General features: G+C 35.0%; 1 protein-coding gene across 1 annotated transcript in view; it reads left to right on the forward strand.

The window, feature by feature from the left end:
- LOC120599514 (SCAN domain-containing protein 3) overlaps positions 1–7,566 on the forward strand; it is a 73,450-nt gene extending 65,884 nt beyond the window's left edge. Inside the window, 13 exon segments of the mRNA XM_078120682.1 lie at positions 1–309; positions 312–354; positions 357–434; positions 437–664; positions 667–923; positions 2,851–2,883; positions 2,886–3,147; positions 3,150–3,584; positions 3,587–3,814; positions 3,817–4,100; positions 4,102–4,345; positions 4,348–6,952; positions 6,985–7,566. Coding sequence (XP_077976808.1) covers positions 1–309; positions 312–354; positions 357–434; positions 437–664; positions 667–923; positions 2,851–2,883; positions 2,886–3,147; positions 3,150–3,584; positions 3,587–3,814; positions 3,817–4,100; positions 4,102–4,345; positions 4,348–4,751 — 2,805 coding nt within the window. The 3' untranslated portion in view covers positions 4,752–6,952; positions 6,985–7,566.
- Positions 7,567–23,225: the final 15,659 nt, after the last annotated feature.

Genomic DNA, 23,225 nt, shown 5'->3' on the forward strand with positions numbered 1-23,225 from the left:
CTTATAAACATGCAATTGAATCCTGATGGAGAGTTTAAATTTATAATGCATTATCAAGACCTTCATATGAAGTTGAGTTTTTTGCGGTCATTAAAATCTGAAAGGCCTCGGGAAGTTGCACATGCTCTATTAGATATTTTTACAATTATTGGAGTACCCAGTGTCCTGCAATCTGATAATGGGAGGGAGTTTTCAACATGGATTGTCAATGAACTCAGTGACATTTGTCCAGAATTGAAAATTGTCCATGGGAAGCCTCAGCCTTGCTAAAGCCAAAGTTCTATAAATCAAACTAATAAGGTATCCAAAGTAGGATTATCTCCTGTATACAAACTAACAATTCATCACACTATGCTGATTTTTGTGGTTCATTCAGATGACCCAAAATCAACCCTACCACAGAGGCATGCAACAGACTCCATGTGAAGGTACATTTTAGTTCTGAAACTAAACGACCTGTGTCATTCTCAGTTAACTAAAGAACTTGTTGCTAGCCTGACCACAGAAAATGAATTAGAGCAGGCCAACAGAGAATTTGGAAACAATTTAAGAACCCACTATGAAGTAAACTTTGAGACTGGAACAGATAGTAGTGATATTGAAGAGAATCTTTTTATTACTCCTAAGGTGGTCCAAAAAACCCCCCCTAAAAACAGACTAAAATTTTTTCCTGTGTAGTTTGTGAAAAACAATGTACGGGTGCTAATATTTGTATATCATGTAACAGAAATGTCCACGCAATCTGTGGAGTGCCCTCTCAACGTAAGACCAAGGATTACCATCACAGAATAACTTGTAGTCTTTGCTGTGAGACCACTACAATAAAAAGGAAACATGATGAAATTCAGAGTTTGACTGTTCAACCTTCTAAAATGCTAAAGCCATCAGAGACACCATTTTCATCAGACAAAGTAGGAGATTGGGTAAGAGTCTATCTTCTATAGATCAAAGCAGGGGGAAAATCTTGTTTATTGTGATCATGATGAATGAAATTTTTTTGATGTGTTCTACTAAAGCACAGTTATAGCCATTTTGTAAATTTTTTCTCCAAAGAAAGGCCAATTATTATTTTTTTTTTTAAGAGGTAAAGTGATAGGATTTATTGAAGCGCAGAGTTGCAGCTTTCTTGCGAGAGGGGATACCTGAAAGTGGGATGCCCCTGAATAGAAAAAAAAGCTCCTTCTTTTAAAAGTTTATATGCTAGCTACTCTTTCTTGTCTGACAAGATGGGAGGGGGGGTGCGGTCTGACAGGTGTGCCTCTTTCTGATTGGTTGGTTTAAAGGTTTCTAGGCGCTTTTTTCTGATTGGTTGGCACATCTCCACCCCGCACTCCAGGGTGCACTCCAGGGTGTACTGTGGGCTCCTTGACTGGATGTGGCCTCGAACTACATGTTCCTACCATGGACTGCCCTGTTCTGCCTAACATTTACTAACTTTTCTATTCCCCCTCTGAACATGTAACCCTAACCGCCATTAGGGTGAAGGGACCTCTCTGGCTGCTTCATGCTAAGGAAGGACGTTGAAAGGAACGGCAGTCAGGGGTGGTCCAGAGGTCTGTCTAAGGGTCCACGGCAGAAGGATATGTTCATTCGAGGTTCCATGTCAAGGACCATTTGCAGCTTGATGGCCTCTAGGTGAGAAGAAAACAAACTTTGTTAAAAGATTTAATAGACAGGGTCCGAACACTAGGGCTATCGGTTCAGTATTGTCTCTGCACAGGGAAGAAACCAGGATACCCAGTTCCAAATTTTAGACCAGGACCCCCATGATTTGCTTAATTTTTTGCAGATACTTGAGACCCTATCAGTGAGCTTTTTGAAGGCCAATTACTTTTAATGCCCTTCCCAACCTTTTTCATGTTGGAAGTTGTAACCTTGAATGCTGTCTTATTTATTGTCCTGGGGTGCTGCATACCATCTTTTTTCTATTACTTTCTGATGTTGGGCATTTCTTGGGAGGATGAGAAAGCTACCATTCAGGGGATAAATGTTTATGCTGAAGGATGAATTTGTGTACAGATGAATTTAATGCTACTTTGTTTTAATTGTATGTGAGTTTGGGGGCAACTTGATCAATGCAGAGATATTGCTAACATGATAATTCTTTTAGTATATGTGATGTTTGAGCATGAAGATGATATAAAGGAAGATTCCTTTTTTCAGCCTCTTTACCAACAAACACAACTAGTTCAGAACTGTATAAAGCTAAGAAAGGACATCTCAGATCAAGTAAAGAAATATTTTGGAAGAGCAGGGGATGATAAATTTGTTTGGGAGATAGGGTTTGTGTTGGAAAAGAGTTTAGTTTCCAGATTTAAATAGATAGTGTAAGATAAGGCCAATGAGATTTTAAATCAGTAGGTTCTATAAAGTAGAGTTACTGTGTATTCAGGTTAGAATTTTGAAATATAGAGGTTACAAATGATTTGGTATAGTGGCATTCAGAGTACCACCAGTGCTGGTCTGAAAACTATAAGTCTATAATGAGTATTTAGAAAGTATTTAGAAACTGATAACAATTTGACATTGCTCTGACACCCAAGCACATGATTAATGAATCTATCTTTTTGCATAGAATACAGACCACTTTGGGTGTTGTTAAACTCTCAAGGTGAGTCACATGTGGTGGTAATTGCACACTAGTCAAGCACAATAGGTTCATGTTATAATGTGTGATATTTTAGTTTGTCACCTGTAACTCAAAAGTATATAAAACTCAGATAAAATTTTATAACTTAATTTTAAAATCATTTTTTCAATCAAGTCTAGTTTGTAATTTGTAGTTTAACATTAATTAGATAAAGTAGGAAAGAAAAATTTGTATTATTTCTTTTTAATCCTAATTTGCAGATGGCTAAACAAGCTTCACTGGACTTTTTTATCAAAAAAAAAAAAGATACACCTTTTCTGACTATAGCAGTAGTAATAAAAGAAATTATAACAATGGAAGTCATTCTGAAGAAGTGAAAACAAAAAGAATTCATACTAGTTTTACTCAGAAGTATGATCCCTCATATATCGAATTTGGTTTTGCAGCCATAATTGGTGGTGACGTGTTAAAACCACAGTGTATTATTTGTGGAGATGTACTATCTAATAAAGCAATGAAACCATCAAAACTTAAGCGTCATTTATATTCAAAACATAAATAAGTTCACAACCAAAAGAATTTTTTGAAAAAAAGAGTAGTGAATTGAAAAGTCAACCAAAACAGGTGTTCAGTGTCTCTCATATAAACATTAGTGCTTTGCGAGCTTCTCATAAAGTAGCACTTCCAGTTGCCAAGTCTAAAACACCATACACAATTGCTGAGACATTAGTGAAAGACTGCATCAAAGAAGTTTGCTTGGAAATGTTGGGTGAATCTGCAGCAAACAAGGTAGCTCAAGTACCGCATTCCAATGACACCATAGCTCGATGTATTCAGGAACTGGCTAATGATATGGAAGACCAACTCATAGAACAAATAAAAGTAGCAAAGTATTTTTCATTGCAATTTGATGAATGCAGAGATATTGCTAACATGATAATTCTTTTAGCATATGTGAGGTTTGGGCATGATGATATAAAAGAAGAATTTTTTTTTCAGCCTCTTTACCAACAAACACAACTAGTTCAGAACTGTATGAAGCTGTGAAGAATTATGTTGTCAACAAATGTGATTTGGAATTTAAGTTTTGTATAGGAGTATATTCTGATGGTTCAGCTTCAATGACAGGAAAACATTCTGAAGTGGTGACCAAGATTAAGGAACTTGCGCCAGAATGTAAAATAATGTATTGCTTTATTCATCGAGAAAGTCTTGCTGTGAAAAAAAATCAGCTGAACTAAATAGTGTGCTTACTGACATTGTAAAAATTGTGAATTATGTAAAATCTAATGCATTAAATTCCAGATTATTCTCTTTATTATATGATAATATGGAAGCTGATCATAAATAACTGTTATTGCATGCTGAGATATGGTGGTTATCACAGGGAAAAGTTCTATCAAGAATGTTTGAAATACGAAATGAACTCTTAGTATTCCTACAAAGCAAGAAGCCAGTTTGGTCCCAACTTTTCAAAGATGTGAATTGGACAACCAGACTTGCTTATTTATTATTTAAATATCTTCAGTATTTTTAATCTTAATGTTTCCAATCAAGGAAAGAAAACATGTTTTTCAATGGAAGATAAGATAGAAGGACAAAAACAAAAGTTAGAAGCTTGGAGAAACAGAATTTCTACAGATTGTTATGATATGTTCCGTAATTTAACAACTACTATCAGTGAAGTAGGTGATGATCTTGATATTGCATATCTGAGAAGAGTTATCAGTGAACATCTTACAAATTGGTTAGATTGTATTTTCCATCAAAAGAAAATCTACGCATAGGAAATTCATGGATTCAAAATCCATTTCTTTCATCAAAAGATAATATAAATTTAACTATAACTCTACAGGATAAGTTGTTAAAACTTGCTACTGATGAAAGATTAAAAATGAATTTTGAAAATACAGTGTCTCTTGCTTCATTTTGGATAAAAATTAAAAATAAGTATCCTGAGCTTGTTGAGATTGCTCTAAAACCTCTTCTTCTCTTCCCGTCAACATATCTCTGTGAGACTGGGTTCTCTACTATAAATGTTATTAAAACAAAACATAGAAACAGTTTAAATATACATCATGCTCTGAGAATAGTGTTGCCATCAATCCAACCTAGATTAGACAAATTGACAAACAAGAAGCAAGCTTACTTATCATGTTAAAAACTTTAAATATCGATATATTAGGTATTCATTCAAAGCACGCATATAGGCATTATAGAAATATGAAAAGTTATGATTAAAATAGCAATTCTCTATTTAAGTGGCCTATAGGTGTATTTCCAGTTAAGAAAGTGTAGAGTTTATATATATTTTTATTTTTTCTGTTATATTTGTTTAATTTTTAAAAATTGTATTTTATAAGTCTTTCTATTATTGTATTTCATTATGATATTAAGATTGTAGGAGGACTTCAGGATGGGGAGTGATTTCTTTGAAATAGCGGAATTAATCAGTGAAGAGAAGTGACTTCTAGGGGAAGAATTAGAATTTAAATGTAAGAGAAGGACCTGGTCAATAAAATGTTAAGCCTTTTAAGCTGATCCTGGGAGGTTAGCTTGGAAGCTGATGTTAAGTTTGTTTTGTAGGTGCATGTTTAGATGCAGTGTTTAAGTGGGTAAGTGAGGGAAAACACTAATCTTGTAAGTTGTTATATGGCTTTGAATTCATATTGATAATTCTGGTTTCATAATGGTATTTGGGCCATAATGACAAGTTTATATCAGTTAAAATTTTTTAGACTTTGCTTGAGCTGATTGCCTTTAAAATTCTCTGGGACAAAGTCAGGTATTATTGACACTTGAAGTATATTTAGTAACTTCTGTTATCGTTTGGAGATGATTCAGAAAAATGCCACTCCTATCTGCTCTCCCATCTGTGTACTCACTCAGGATTACTGAAAACAGACTATTAGCACGAGTCAGGCTCCTTAAGGTAAAACATTCCAGGATCCTTGAAGAAAATGAGTCTTTTCCTAGACAAGAAAGCAAGTTACAGTAAGTACTTGACAGTGGTTTAATTCTGCCCACCTACATCTCATGTGTCTACCTAATGTGACTGTATTTTAGAACTAAGGCATTTATGTTTTTAGAATTTTATCATTTGTTTTTATTAATAAAGTATCGTGCTTCCAATTTTTAATTTTAAAAAGCAGTGTATGTAATTTTATATTTATTTCTGTAGGTACCTAAAGTGGTCTGGTAGAAAATAAGCTGAAAGGGACAAATAGTACATTTGAAAAGAGAAATAAATCTACTTATTTTCTCTCTAAGAAATATAAAGTATCAGATATCTGAGAACAGAATTAGAATCATCTGGACAAGACTTTTGGTGTGAAGCCTCAGATATCTGAATTAGATTCACGCCTATTTTTCCTGCAGATGACTCACTACCAGGAGGCTGAATTGATTTATCTTTACCTTTTTAAAATTTAGGAATATTTGCTTTTCTTCCTTCTACCTCTCTGTTTTTTTGTCTTATTGTACATTTATATTCGACAGCTTTATTGAGATATAGTTTTCATACCATAAAATCTTAACACGAATTTGATGACTAGTGATTCTGTAGATCACCTTGTTTTTCTTCTTATTTTCTGCTTGTTTTATAGTTGGTTCACATGCCTGTAGATATGTGGTATATGCATACACTGCAAATGTAATTGCATATTTCCTTGTATACACACAACTACTATGTGTTTCCATTTATCATTTATGTATGTGCTGTTTTTAATTGTATATATTGTTATTTGTGTATAATGGGATGTTGTGTTGAACTTTCCCTATTATCCGAAGAACAACAACTAGGGATGGGTCAAGGAGACCTCATATGCTAAAGAAGTCTGACAATGACTAGAACTAGAAATATCCCCCTCCCCTTTACATGCACACACACAGCACACAGACATACCTTGAAGAATAACTAAGGAGTGGTAGAACTGGCTTCCAATGTAGTGCTTTGTGCTAAGAAATTACTTGTAGAGACGACTTCAAGAAGAGGAGACTTGCATTCCATTTCCAGATTGGGTGTTAGTTTAGGCAGCAGACATCTGCTCTCTGACTACCTGAGCAGGAAGATTAAATGATTAGATAGATAGATAGATAGATAGATAGATAGATAGATAGATAGATATAGATATCACCTTATATCATCTATGTAATCTATCTACCTACCTATTTTTCTATACATATATTTGTGGGGCAAGTCCCCCACAAATGTCCTGAAAAATTCTCACATGAACCCCATGAGAAAGCCAGAATTTTAGAGCTTAGAGGACAAGTTACCAATTTATACTTTGTGTGTGTGTGTGTGTGTGTACGTGTGTACATATTTTGGAGTCTTTAGATGAAACTTGGCCTCCTAGCAAGGTTTACTGCTATGAATACACCTTTAGAGGAAGGTTTACTGCTATGAATACACCTTTAGAGGAAGCAAGATAGAAGAGGGAGTTGCAGTTGAGGACCAGGTGGCCTGCTCAACTTTATACCCATGAGTCCTCCATAGACTTGCATGGATCAGAGGACCTCTTTCCTCTCAGTTCTGGTGGTGAGAAGCTTGAGAAAGAACTGGAGTGAGGAAGAAAAGCAGAGGGGGGCTTTGTGACAAGGAGAAGAAAGTAGGAAGGTAGTACTTGGGTGGTACTTTTGGAGACTTCTGAGTTGGCTGGCTCCTTGTGATGTTTCAGAGACTGAAAAGGATTTTGTGTCAGGTGCCAAAGGGATTCCTGATAGAAAGAACCCTCTTCTCTGATTTGGCTGTGTACTTTCTGCAGTGAATCTGCTAGGAGTTTTGAAGAATGGATGGGTAAACTAGCCCAATTTGTACTCTTCCTGGATTCTCCTAAATAGTAACTTCCAGAATATCTTTTCTGGTGTTCACCAAGATAGAAAGATGTTTGTGAAAGTTCCAAACATTATACAATTAGAAATTATTATAATCAGGAAATAAAACACTGGTTCAAAGAACATACTATGTGCTTTGTATTGATACATTTGTTTTAAATTAAATTGACAATCAATTTTTATTATTATGATTGATACAATTATGATTTTAATTAAACCTTAAACCTAAGGTTATGTTAAAAAATATAAGAAAAGAGCATGAGTCTGTTATGTATAATTCTTAAGAGTGTGATTATGATTATGATGTGCTTTATTATAGTAATATTTAAATGCAAATTACTTTCTAACTGAAATCTCTGCCTCTTTAGGAAGGTAAATTTTCCAGATTTCTCTTTCCTATCTGAAAAAAATTTGTCATAGTTAACTTGAGGAACCAAAAATGAACTCAGTGATAGAAGCACAAAGGAATGCAGGGTGCTATATGTTGGGAAAAGGTGGCCAGAGGTGAGCATGAACAGGTGAACAGAAACTGATTTATAAAGATGAACCAAGTTGAGGAGGTTAGCCTTTATCCTGGAGGCATTCAGGAAGTCACTACAAGGGTGATAAGTAGAAGGCTACTTGACTTATATTTTAGCAAGATTTCTCTGGCTACAATGTAGAAAATAAATTGGAGTGCTAGAGGCAAGGAGACCAAGAAGAATTTTGTAATGAAATAGCTTAATGATAATGACTTGAATTGGGGAAATGGTTGTAGACATGAAAGAAGATGGACATAATTGAAAGACTTGATATAAAAGTGCCAGTTTACAATTCTATTGAATATACCAATAGAGGTTTCATACAAAGTAACAGCTATCTAAAATTTTATAAAGAGCAAAGAGTCAGACTTGCTAAGGAACACTTAAAAAAAACAAAAGTGAGAAAACTTGCTTATTCTCACATAAAACATCAACTTTTAATAAAACAATAGTGTTTAAAACAGAGTGGTATTAAGATAACAATAGACAATAAATCTCTGGAGTAGAATAGAGATCCCAGAAAGAATCCTATAGATATATGGAAACTTGAAATGACAGAAATATTCCTGCTCAGTGTAGAAAAGAAAATTGATTAAATAAGTTATTACCTATTAAAGTTGAAGACATACATCCCTTACAGTCTTACAAATCCACACTTAGTTATATGTTGAACATCTGCAGGATCCATGTATTTGAATGTTTCTAACATCAAAGTTTATAAAGGTCCAAATGGGAAACAACCCATTCGCAAATATCCATTCGCAGAATAAAATGTTTATGTTTATTCAACAACTAGAATACTAAAAATGAATCATTGCTGAGAAAATTTTGGGGGGTGACGAAATGTTCTATATCTTGATTGTGGTGGTTATATATGTATATGTGTATGTATATATGTATATATAAAAACTCATCAAATTATGTAATTAAAATGTTGCATTTTACTGTATGTAAATTATACCCCAATAAACTTGACTTTAAAGATGTGGCCTACAGTTACACATATTAATATGGATTACATTTAAGAATATATTGAAAGAGAAAGCCAAGTTACAGAAAAATATTCAAATATTGTGACATTTATATAAAAATTTTTTAATAAAAAGTTTTAAAAGTGTGTAAACCTAAACAGCATAAATTAGAACTACTATGTGGTAAAAATCTAAAGAGAAAAGCCACAAAATATGAACACAGAATTCGGACAGGGATTATCTGTATTCAGTTAAAGAAGGAAGGAGGGGATTGTGATTTTGATAGGGCCACTCAGGTCATATTCTGTTTCTTAACATGGGTGGTGGCTATAACAGTGGCTAAAACACTTATTGTGTTTTTAATGCCTTGTAGCTTTGTTATAAATTTTTTTTTATGAATAGTTTTCAAAGTTTAAAATATAAAATAGAATATAAATCTAACCAAAATTATGCTGAAGGTAGAATAGAGTAAAAAACAGAAAATCATGAAAAAGCTGATGTTATGAAGAAGAGACTGAGACGTTCCAACATTGGTTTATAAGAAGAAAATGGGCAACAATCTTTGAAGAGATAAAACATAAGAATATTCTAGAATTGATAAAAGGCCTGAACTCTCAAATTCAAGCAACTGACCAACTCAAAGCAAGATAAATGAAACTAAATTTATACATAGATCCATCATAATGGGGAAAAATATAGAAAAAAATGAGATAAATAACAAATAAATTGACTTATGGCAAATTTTTCAACAGCCATGACAAAAGCCAGAGTTAAAAAATATTTTTAAAGAGCAGAGAAAAAATAACAATTGACCTATATAGATCAACCCACTGATCACTGTGGTGTTCAAGAGTGACAGAGGAACAAAAATAGTTTTAGAAATCTCAGGCTTGATTACCAATAAATTTTCACTGGAAGAACTATTAAGAACATAATTGAGAAAATAAAATTAAATCATGAAGGAAAAATTGAGCTCAATAAAGAATGATAAGCAATGGAAGTAAAAATCTGGGAAATCTAAACATTTACTGTAAAATAATATTAGTAATAATATATAATCATTGGTGGTAAAACATCAAGAAGAAACTTAAAGCACTAAACAGCAACAATAAGTAACCTGGGCAAAGCATGGTAATAATTTTATTTATTTACTTATTTATTAAATTTATTGTGGGTGACATTTGTTAGTGATTTTTTTTTAGATTTCGAGTGTACAATTTAATAATACATCATGTTTATTGCATGATGTGTTCACCACCCAAAGTCAAATCTCCTAATATCACCATTTATTTGACCTCCTTCACACTTTACTTTTCTTCACTTCCCTCTGATAACCACTAAACTGTTGTCTGTGTTTATGAGATTTTGTGTTTGTCTTGTTCATTTGTTGCTTTCAGTTTGATTATCACACATCTGAGTGAAATCATATGGTTCTCAACTGTTTCAGTCTGATTATTTCATTAGCATGATTAGAATTTTTTCTAAAATATAAGGAACAAACACAAAGTTTTAAAAATTTATATCCAACAAATGCAGTTTCCTAATGACAAAATATTTCATTGAAAATCCTAATGGCAATTACTATTAAAAATCTTTGAATTTGAAAGGAAAGTTTCTTATTTACCTTAGCAAGTAAACTAGCCAAAAATTTAAATTTATGATGACGACATGCAGATTACACATATATTTAACCTTTAATGATGTTAACTCCATCTGGTAAATGCTTTCTGTACCTATGCAGTAATTGGCACATTAATATATTCCAATCTTCCTTTACAACAAATAATGATTTCCTTTATATTATCGAAAGCACTGAGTCATTCCTCATCTTTTCTTTCTAAGATTTCTGTATTATTACAATAACAATGATCTCACTGAATTTGCCGTAGCTTTCCTACCATCTATTCTCAATTCAGCTGTCAGATCGTCTTAAAATATAAATTAAATCATGTCACTTTCTGCTCAAAACCTTCCAGTGGCTTCTATCTCATTCCAAGTAAAATCCAAAGACTACAACTTGGAATGTCTTATACTATCTATCCTCTCCCTGCCCTGATTCCTTATTCTCCTTTCCTGATTTATTTTTCTCAATTTATCTTATAATTTTTTTTCTGTTTTCCCACTAGAATATAGTATCCATGAAAAGATGGGTTAAATCTATTTTTTTTAATTGTTCTATCCCCATGTCCTAGAAAATGTCTAGCACATGGTAATGCTCAGTAAGTATTTTTTGAACAAATGGATAAATAGGTGTCAGCTCAGAGACTCGAATGTATGAATATTTTCCATTTTAATAAGTGGTAATATTAATTCCATGTATAATTTGCCTTATATTTTTCATGCACAAATTCATAAGTCAATAGAAGGTTGTATCATAAAGATGGTATTTCAAAAAAGTAAGTAAAAATTTTCCATGAGACCAAAGGCTAACCCTTTGGAACAAATTAAGGTCTTTATTCACTACTTTCACCAAAACAAATTCTGGATATATTATTGTTTAAATGTACTTTTTCAATGTTAGGATAGATGCATAGTTGTGTAAATAATGGGAAGAAAAAGACAATCAGAGAATGATTCCCAGGAAAGTTGCCACAAAGAAGCAAATTACTGGATTTAACCCCACTGAAAATTTATAATTCTACATTGGAAAAAAGATATTAATAAATATAAAGGTAAAATTAATTTGTAAAAACATTTTAATACATAATAGATAAATACAATTGGTCTACTATATTTATATAATTTAAATTTGACAGTGATCTTTCAAATAAGAAAAGTATTGAACAGCCTGAAAAAAATGGGTTAAGGATTCCAGTGGCTTAAAGTAATATACATTTATTTCTCCCTTACAGGCCCCTTGTTTGTCTAGGCCCTGCTGAGCTCAGGGATTGGCTGGGCTCTGTTGTGTTACCCATGTGTCTCAGTACGTTTCCTCACTCCAAACCAGCAGTTACCTGATATGCTGTTCTGATGTAATACAAGATGAAGGTGGGATGGGAAACTTTGCCAAGACTTTCAAAACCTTAGTTCAGAACCACACTTTCTCCTCCCCCTCACCACATTCCATTGGTCAAATTAAGTCATATTGCTAAACTCAATGTCAGTGGATTGGGAAAGTATACTTCACCCATAGGGAAGATATATCAAGGGCAGAGAAAGACGAATTATGCAAAATAATATCCAACACAGATACTTTTTCTGGGAAATAAGTACAAAGAGTCAACACATATAAGAAAACAATTTCAATTTAGGAAATGCCACCAGAAACAATGATTAAATATTTTACTAGATTAATAAAGATTGAAAAATGTAACTTCATTAAAATGTACTTGGCAGCATAAAACAATATTAAATGACTAAAAGTCATTTAAATTATAAACCCATTTTTAAAAAATATATAACAAGATAAAGTGGTCTCAAGATTATTTTAATGGCCCAGAAATATCATCAGGGATTCAGATTTTTTTCATGTTTCTCTCCCACTCTGTCTATTGGTCTTTGTCCTCAAGTTTGTCATTAGAGATCACAAGTGCTTTGCCATTCCCAGCATCAACTTGTCATAAAAGGAAAACAAAACAAAAACAATTATGAGTGGGAGAGAAATTAGGGAGAAGAACCCCTCAAAACTCTTCCATCATTAAGAAAAAGTATTTTCCAAAAGCCTCCAGCGAATTTCCTCCTTCAACTAAAAAGCCATAACTGGGTCATATAACTTACCTTACACAGATCTTTGGTTATGGGGAAAAGGATTGCCACTCCTGGCTTAGAAAAATCGTGATTTATCCCCTGAAGTAGGGGTACATTGCCATGCAATAGGAATTCTGTTATCAAGAAGAATGGAGAAAAGCTGCTGGAGAAGCAACCTTCAGTGTCTGCCAATATTGATAAAGGTGTGGATAAACATTTCCTGGATACTAGCTGGAGAGAGACATTTTTATAGTCTTCCATGACAACAATTTAGAAATAAGAATGTAAAGGTCTAAAAAGTTAGTAACATTTGACTGAACTAGAATTTTTAGGAAATTATGAAATATATACCCCAAATCTAATTATGAGATTAATATATAAGGATCATTTATATTATTACCCTAGGTCAGAAAAGGAAACCATCCAAGGGCCAATGTTAGAGGAAGTATTTACTCAAGTAATGTTTCCTTGATGCATTTAAATACCAAGCAGTCTTGATAATAAAAAATTGGATGTATTTTCTTCCATGGGAAGTTTGTCAAAATATTGTATTACCTGAAAAAAAAAAAAGATTATAAAACAGTTTATGTATTACAATCCTAATTTGGAAATTGTATTCTATGTGTATTAACATTGTCCGAAAAGTTATTTCTCTAAACTTTAATAGCAGATGTCAAGGCTACAACAATAGAGTTGCATCAAGTTATGAATGTATCTAGGAATATACATTTATAAACTTGAAAATACTCTAATTCAACTTTGGTCAAAATAAAGTATAATCCATAGAATTTAATTTAAAAATCTTGAAAGGATTATGGTGAACTCAAGAACTTTTGAAAGTACAAAGCCATTACTTTTTGTTATGAAGAAAGGAGAGAAGATTAGAAAATACATTCCAATTGCCATGAAAATATAGAGCATTTATCAGATGGGGCTAAAGTGATATTTAAGTTAGATATATAATCTTCATCTTGTCATCAAGAAATCGAATTTCTGGCTAGTTTATTTTTTAAATGAGCAAGAAAGTCTCCAGTCAAATTCAAAGATTTTAATAATAATTGCCTTGTTAACAAAATATTTCATTACAGGAAACTGCATTTATTAAGGATACATGTTAAAGGACATTAAGCTTGTTCCTTAAACTTATAAATTATGCATTTTTCTTCCCAATGAATTTCCATGCTGATGCTGGTTAATGAACCCACTGACTATGAATTTACTGATCTTGTTATCCTTCATTTCACTGATTTATAAAACTAAAACTTCTCTGTGGCTAAAGAAAAGTATTGTCCAAACCTTTAATAGAAATACAGATCCTTCCCTTTTAAAGAAGGATGTTTTCTTTATGTTGTGGGATAATAAACTGAAAGTAACTGTTGCAGAGATAAAATCTTAAGTTATTTCATGAGGAAAATGTCTAATTATATGTTAGTGATTTCTTTTGAAAATTTCAAAATACCCAATTTTTAAAAGGATACTTCCATAATACCAGTGTAAAATTTTTGTCTCATTCCCAGGTGGCCTATATTTTACTTGAGGGCAGTTATTTCATCGGTTTAGGATCAAGATACAAGGAAGGTCTGTTTGGGAGGAATAGAGAGACAAAAGATGATAAACTTTTTTTTTTTTTTTTTAATTTGATGAGTTCGAAGTGTGTATTAGGGAATTCAGGCTGCAGTGGAAGACTACACTATGAGTTTGGAACCAGGGTGAAAATTTTTTGACTAGCATGAAACAGGATAAAATCTAAAGGAGAATGTGTGAAATAATAAGAGAAATTCTGAGGACCAAACACTTGGAATACAGAGTCAGACAGAAAAAGGATGCAACAAGATATGGAGAAAGAATTTTAAGAAGAGAAGTGGGAATAATAATTTAATGGTAGCCAAGGAATGAGAGATATATATGCAAGTAATTGTCAACTCTATAAAATCCCTGGTAAAATGAAGGCTGGTAAGATGAATTCTTGGTAAAATTTGAGAGTCTAAAGTGAATACTTATTGACAGTTTGTTTAGCAGTTCTTCCACCCTTCTGCTGGGAACTCTTACTCTCTTCTTCTTAACCTACCCTCATCCATGTGGATCTTATACAAATCCACTAACCTGATCAGAGTTGATTGATCCATGTTGCACACCTGATATAATAACTAGGCCACTGACTTCCTTTTCAAGAATTTTGGACATTAATGGAAATAAAAGCATTATGACACATTCTGTATATTGGTTTCAGCCCAGACATAAAATGATAGCTTCTCTTTCATGTAAAGATAGCCATTCTACAGTGAGAGAATCTACAATAAAAGCAGATATGATAAGAGTCCTTGGCAGACAGTGCTAGAGTCCCAGGTTTCAGCTGTTACCAAGGCTCAACTGTATTCTTATCCTTTCCAGAACTCAATTGTTTGATTTTTTCTTGCATTCTATTAAAAGAAACTAATAAATTCTTTTCCTTCTTTAACCTAGTTTAAGCAGGATTTCTACCATTTGCCACCAAAGATCTTATTATGGTTTCCTAATTTTGTATAAACAGAGGTCATTGATTACTTTATTCATAGTGGTTTCAGTGGAATAGTAGAAATGAGAAAAATTGCAATTGAGTTGATTCATTAAGACAAGGAAGACAAGGAAACTGACAAGAAGCTATTTATAATGATAAATACAAGAAAGGAAGGGAGAAAGAGAAGGACGGGAAGAGATTTGAAGCAGGGTGGAGATCGCTGATGGATCTAGACTTCAAGGAAGCAAGTAGAATATAGTCAAAGTCACAAGTAGAAGGATTTACCTAGACGAGGAAGAATCTTTCTTTGAATAAGGAGGGATACTTGTAATCAGTTTAGAGATCAAGTTCTCTGCATGCAGTTGCTGGGAGAATTAATCTTACTTTATGTCTTATTAAATGGCTGTTCCTCTTTCAAAATAGTGAGACTATCCTGGTTTCTGTGAGCACTTCTACCTGTATATCTTGTCTCCTTATATGCAAAGGGAAGGAGAGAGCAGGAAAACAAATATTTACTAATATACCAATACTGAAAATAAGGAACATAAATTTTTCTTATTCATATGAAGATACATTCTCAGTAAGAGTAGCCTCTCTCATACTTCCCTTGACTCTATCATTTTTTTTTTGTAGCAACACCATTCAGTAAGCACTCAACAAAAATTTAAGTAATACATGTTAAATGAATGCTCCATTCCAGAAGTCCCTGTCATTGCTGCCAATTTCATATCCAGGTATTGAAGGTCAAATATCTATCGGGAAATAGGGTAGAGACCAGAGGATGGGCTAAAAAGGATCCCTAATATGCTATAAGCTATAAGACATAGTTTTCAAAGTGTGGTTCCAGAAGCATCAGCATCACTTTGGAATTTGTTAAAAATGCAAATTCTTGGGCCCCACGCCAGGACCTGCTGAATCAGAAACTGCAATTTATATTTTAACAAGCCATCGAGGTAATTCTGAGAAATAGTAGATTGAGAACCATTGTTCTAGGGTCATGCTTCTTAACTATAATGTGCATATGAATCACCTGGGAGTTGTTAAAATGCAGATTCTGATTCTGTTGGTCTGAATGAGGTTCAAGATTGTGCGTTTCTAGTTCCAGTCAAGATGGCAGAGTAGATAAATGCTGTGCCTACCTCCTCCCATGACCACATCAAAATTACCACTAAATTATAGAAATATCAACCTGGAGAACCATCTGAAAACTAGCTGAACAGAAACCCTATAACTAAGGAACAAAAAAACACATAGAGACCGGTAGGAGGGGTGGAGACATGTGAGGGGCTGACCTCAAACCTATGCATTGAGAATTGAGAGAAATATCTCAGCTGCAGAGGTACTTCTTGAGGACCAAGGGGCCCCAGCCCCACACCAGGCCCTCTAGCTCAGAGCACCAGTGCTGGGAAGAGAAGCATCCACAATATCTGGTTGTGAAAACCAGCAGGGATTCCATTCATTCAAGTGAGATGGAAGGCTGCTAGAAACCCAGGAATTCCTCTTAAAGAGCCTGTGCACAGACTCATTTACTCCAGGCACTTATCCTGGGCTCTGGCAGAGAAACAGCATCTTGGGAGTTGCCAGAGATGTACAGGAAGAAACTGAGATAGGTGACTACAGGGCAAGAACTGGAGAAACAGCTGCCATTGTCCTTGTGTTGAGCCCTTTTGTTACACAGCCAGCTGGCAGGCAGGTACCATTTCTCTGTGTTGAGCCTTCCTGCCACACAGCCAAATTTGAATCTGCATTAGCTTTGTGAACTCCACTCACTCAACCCTGATGACTCCCTGAGGCCCTGCCCCACCCAACTCCCTCAACCACAACAGGCACTTTTGGTGGCAGGAAAGTTTTGGCCCCACAACGGTCTTTTTAAATAAACTCTCAAAGGTCAGCAGGCCCCAGGTGGGTGTCAGTAGGCTTTGGAGTACCCTGAGCCTTTTGCTGAGTGGACCCAGGCTCAGCATTGGAGCCAAATTTGAATCTGCATTAACCTGATGAACACCACTTGCCCCACCCTAGTGACTCCTTGAGACTCCGCTTCAACAAATTCACCTACTGTCCTAGACTTTTTTAGGTGCTGAGCATTACTGGCAGCCGGTAGGCAGTGGAAGGTCTCAGGATGCTTTATGCCTTCTGTTGAATTTCCCTACCCCTTTTACTGGTGGCAGCCTGCCTCAGATCCTAGCATGGCCTCTCCTACCACAGGCAGTGACCAACCACAGATCTTTTTGAAGCTCTAACCAGGTAGCCCCTGGCCTGTCATAGGCAGTGGCTGATCATGGCCTGCATGGAGTCCTTCCTAAGGGGCCCCAGAACCAGCCCACCCATCAGCTGGCTTTAGACCACAACAGAGAAACACTTGAATAGCTCCACAAGTGGAACCCAAAGGGTAATCTCAAAAGGCACCAAAGCTGCTGGGATAAATCCTGCTCTATGGGGTCAGCCCCAACTCAATAGCTCACATGCTATGGTCATTGCTAATTCTCACAGCAAGTCAGCCTCATAGTCAATCCCACTCACTGATGAAACAATGGTAATCAAGATTTAATTACAAAAGGAGGGCACAGACAACCCACTCAGAGACATTCCTAAAGCACTAGGCTCAGGTGATCAGGGATATTGTGCCACTGGGCCCCATAGGATACCTACTATACAAGGCCACATTACAAAGACTGAGAGACAGACCTAATACATAGAAACAAACAGGCAGCCAAAATGAGGGGGCAAAAAAAAGATGTTACCAAAGAAAGAAAAGGACAAAACTCCAGAAAAAGAACTAAACAAAATGGAGGCAAGCAATCTACCAGATACGGAGTTGAAAACACTAGTAATAAGGATGCTTGAGGAACTTAGTGAGAACTTCAACAAAGAAATAGTGTAAAAATGACATAGAAACCATAAAAAGAACTAATTAGAATTGAGATTGCCATAAATGAAACAAACAAAAAAAATGCACTAGAAGGAATCAATGGCAGATTAGATGAAGCTGATCATCAAATCAATTTGGAAGACAAGGTAGCAGAAAACACACAATCAAAATATTAATAAAAAAGAATTTTAAAAAATAGGTTAGTTTAAGGGACTTCTGGGCAAATATCAAATGCACCAACATTCTCATCATAGGAGAAGCAAAAAGAGAAGAAAGGAAGCAAGAAACTGAGAATGTATTTGAAAAAATAATGATTGCAAACTAACCTAACCTGGTGAAGAAAATAGATATACTCATCCAAGAGGTAAAGAGAGTCTTCAACAAGATGAACCCAAAGAGGCCCACAACACGACACATCATAATTAAAATACCAAAGTTTAAAAACGAAGAGAGAATCTTAAAAGCGGCAAAAGAAAAGCAGTTAGTTACTTACAAGGGAGCTCCCATAAGACTGTCAGCTAATTTCTCAACAGAAATTCACAGGCCAAAGTGATTGGCATGAAATATTTAGAGTGATGAAAAGAACAGACCTACAACCAACACTACTCTACCCTTCAAGGCTATCATTTAAAATTGAAAGAAAGATAAAAGACATTCCCAGACAAGAAAATGTTAATGGAGTTCATCACCACCAGACCAGCATTACGGGAAATGTAAACAAGATTTCCTTAAGAAGTGGGGGTAAAAAGAACAAAAGAACATAAATATGAATAATTGTCAATAACTACATTATCGTAATAATCACGTTAAATGTAAATGGATTAAATTCTCCAAAAGAAAAGACATAGGGTAGCTGAATGATAAGAAAACAAAGACCCATACAAATGCTGTCTATAAGATAACCACTTCAGATCAAAAGATACATACTGACTGAAAGTAAAGGGATGGAAAAGATATTTCTTTCAAATGGAAATGAAAAGAAAAAGCTGTGTGACAATACTTATATCAGACAAAATAGGCTTTAAAACAAAGGCTATACTAAGAAAGAAAGGACATCTCAGAATGATGAAGGGGTCAATTTAACAAGAAGATATAATCCTTAATATACATTTATGCAACCAACATAGGTGTGCCAAAATATATAAAACAAATAAAGATATTAAGAGAAAGATCAACAATAATATAATAATAGTGGGGGTCTTTAACACCCACTGACACCAATGGACAGATCTACCAAATGGGAAATCAACAAGGAAACAGTGGTCTTAAATGACACACTAGACCAGATAAATTTAATTGATATTTTTAGAGCGTTTCATCCCAAAGAAGCAGAGTATACATTCTTCTCAAAGGCACATGGAACATTTTCCAAGATAGACCATATATTAGGCCACAAAACAAGTCTCAATAAGTTTAAGAAGACTGAAATCATATCACGCATCTTCTCAAACACAATGGTACAAAACTAGAAATCAATTACAAGAAAAAAAAACTGAAAAAAACCTCACAAAAACATAAAGGCTAAATAACATGATACTAAACAATGAATGGGTTAAGAATGGGATCAAGGAAGAAATCAAAAGATACCTAGAGACAAATAAAAAGACAATGACTCAAAATCTAGGGGACACATCAAAAGCAGTCCTGAGAGGGAAATTGAGAGCGATACAAGTCTACTTCAAGACACAAGAAAAATCTCAAATAAACAATCTAAATTTACACCTAAAGGAACTAGAAAAAGAACAACAAAGTCCAAAGTGAGTAGGAGGAAGAAAATAATAAAGATCAGAGTGAAAATAAACAAAATAGAGTCTAAAAAATACAAAAGATTAATGAAATAAAGAGCTTGTTCTTCGAAAGATAAACTAAATTGATAAATTTTAATTATACTCTTCAAGAAAAAGAGAGGACTCAAATAAATAAAATCAGAAATTAAAGAGAAATGACAACTGATACCATAGAAATAGAAAGAATTAATTATAAGAAAATTTTATGAACAATCATATGGCAACAAATTGGACAATCTGGAAAAGATAATTCTAGAAACATACATTCTTCCAAGACTGAATCAAGAAGCAACAGAAAATCCAAACAGATTGATTACTACTGATGAAATTCAATCAGTAATCAAAGAACTCCCAAAAAACAAATAAGTCCTAGACCAGATGGCTTCACAGGTGAATTTAGCCAAATATTCAAAGAAGAATAAACACCAATTCTTCTATCCCAAAAAATTCAAGAGGAGGGAGGAACCCAGCCCATTGAATGAGGCCAAAATATTAGCCCCTGACCAAAACCCACGTTATTTAATAAGAAAAAAAAAAAAGAAGAAGAAAGAAAAGAAATTATAAAATATATCCCCTGAGAACATGATGCAAAACTGTCAATTATCAAAAGCAAACTTGAACTCCCAGTAAAAAGGACAAAAAAGACTACAATCATGGTTCAAGTGGGATTATTTCAGATGTATGGTTGTCTCACTGATTTTATGAACCCAAGTAAATGACAGAATCAACACAAAATTAAAGAATAAAAATGCATGGCGATTATACTTACTAGTAGTGGGTGCAAACAATAAAACGAATGATTTGTATAATTTTTCGGCAAATTTGGGAATAGCAGCTAATGTTCATTCTTCAAATGAAGGAAACCCCAAATAAATGAAATGATATACTAACAGGGTGCCAAAAGAATTTACCCTTTAAAGGATCAGAACTAAAATAAAGATGTCCCTTCACCAAATAACTGCCCATAGATTGATGTCATGTAGCGAACCAGACGAAAAGTTCAAATAAACAAACAAAAGTCTAAACAAATACATCCAAAATCAGAAATTGAAAAGAAGGAAATTACTGCTATTCGTATGACATGATATTATAGAGAGAGAACCCTAAAGATTCCATAGAAAAACAATTAGATCTAATAAATGCATTCAGTAAAGTAGCTGGATATAAATTTAATATTCAAAAATAACTTGCATGTTTATACATCAATAACGAACTATCAGAAAGAAAATTAAGAAAACGATTTTATTAAAAATAGCAGCAAAAATGAAAGCAGGAACCTAGGAAATGTGGCGTAGATGATAGAGGCTTTGTTTATCCCCTCTTGAGACCAAATAAAAGTTATGATGGAAACACGGAGCAAACAGCAAATAGAGTTGCCTAGTCACTAGATGAACAGAAGCCCTACAATGAGAGAGAGAAATAAGAAATCATCCTGATATGGCCATCATTTACAAAATGTACATACAAACTTTTAATAGTTTTTTTTTTTTTAGTTAAGTCTTATTCTTACTCAGATAATTACCCTGAAATTCAGATAATTACCCTGAAACGTGGCTCAGGTCACCCGGCTATTGATAAGGATCATTGAAGTTTAGTGTTCTTCTTGGTCCATTATAGGCAGAAATGGCTTTAGGCCAGGCAAAGCCCTTAGAGTCTGAGAGTCCAAGGTTGTTTTCTTTAAGAAATATATTAATCAAGCCTGTTTTCCTTTACATGCTTAACAAGCGAATAAATAATAAGAAAATTAATAAATGTATGATTTAAATAACAAGTTTGTATCTTCTTTTTTCCTTGTTTAGGGACAGAGGTAACATTTCAGTGGGATACTTAAGACCCTGTTCTGAAGGGGTTCCTAGCTCTTAGAAAAAGTTTAGGCAGGAAAGCTAGATAAGGAGTTTCAGGTCCGCTTGCAAAATCCTGAGATCATCCTATTCTAGAAAGGGTCTGCCCCAGTCCGCCCATAATTAAGCAAGTCCAAAGGCATTTTTGGGCTAAAAGTAACTCATACAAGGAAACAAGTAAGCAGAAAATTGGGTACTAGTTGAAGCCAGTCATTCACACCTGTGCAATGAAGACCATAATGACCTTCGATTCACTGAAGCTCATTATACCATCATTATATAATGTATATGCCAGGAAGTTCATTAATATCATTACAGCAGACTGAATTCTGGAAATGAACATGCGCAGAAAGCAAATAATGAGTCACTGAGTCCTGTCAATCTTAGTTGTCCATCAAGAAAGCCCACTCCTCTAAGAAAAGTAACCACCCACAGTAAATGGGGATAAGAACCCCAAAGGCTTTGTTACTACACGTTTGAGCCACTCATCTCTTGTTCAGGTCCACTTCCATGTCTGGAATTGTACTGTTGCTTTACTTTCCCTTCCAATAAAGCTATTCTTTTCTTCTGTACTTCGGTGTCTTGCTCAGTTCTTTGTCCCAGATGTCAAGAGCCTGGATAATGCCATTGAGAGGAGAACCACACTCTCTGGTAACAACTCCTGCAATGGTATGAGGTAGGAAGGGGTGAAGACACAAGGCCTCCCGGTTTGAGTGGCTGAGTGGGACAGAATCTATGACAGCGGCAACCGGCAGCTGTAGATTCTTCTTAAAGGGGCTGTGTTGGTGACTGGACTTTTGAGGTGATGGCCTCACCTGCTCTTAGTACCAGTGCAGAGTACACTGCATGGGGGGGTGGACCAGGGACTTATAGGAGGACACTGAGTTGTTGGAGCAAGGGCCAGAAGCAAGGCTTTCTGCTGGGTAGGAGTGCTGGAACTATCCATTGTTCCTCTGTTGAGCACTCCTCACTCCCAGTGTGCCGATGCAGTACCACCAAAGCTGAGGAGTCATCAAATTGGATAATGAAGGTCGCTCTTCCCAGAGGACTCCCTAAAACTCTGCCTCTCTCAACTCGTGGTCCCACCCAAGCCACATCCAGGTAATATTCTCAGTGAGTCAGGTGCTCCTTGCTGAGCAGTGCCTAGACTCACACTGGAGGCAGTAGGCCTCAGATTCTGGTGTGGCCTTTTGAGGCAACTATAAGCACAGCCTCTGTGGATTGCATGCTGAATCTTAACTGGTGGCTCCAGAGGAGTAGAGACACGGGCTAAATTTGGCCTGCAGCGGAACCCATCTCAGGACTGTGCCACTGGACACCTGCTTCACAAATCCACACTAATAGACCTGGAGACTTAAGAGCTTTGCTTAGTACATAGAAACAGACACAGAAAAGCAGGCAAATTGGGGAAACAAAGAAGCAGAAACCATATGAGAGAACAGACTGAGGTCCAGGAAAAATGGAGTCAAGTAATCTAACAGAGGCAGAGTTCAAAACACTGGTTGTAAAGATGCTCAATGAACTTAGGGGACGTGTAGATGAACTCAGTGGGAGCTTTAACAAAGAGATAAAAAACATAAAAATGGAAATGGAAATTATAAAAGAGAACCAGTCAGAAATGAAGAA

Source organism: Pteropus medius, unplaced genomic scaffold, assembly GCF_902729225.1.
Source record: "Pteropus medius unplaced genomic scaffold, Ma_sr-lr_union100, whole genome shotgun sequence".
Taxonomy (NCBI): domain Eukaryota; kingdom Metazoa; phylum Chordata; class Mammalia; order Chiroptera; family Pteropodidae; genus Pteropus; species Pteropus medius.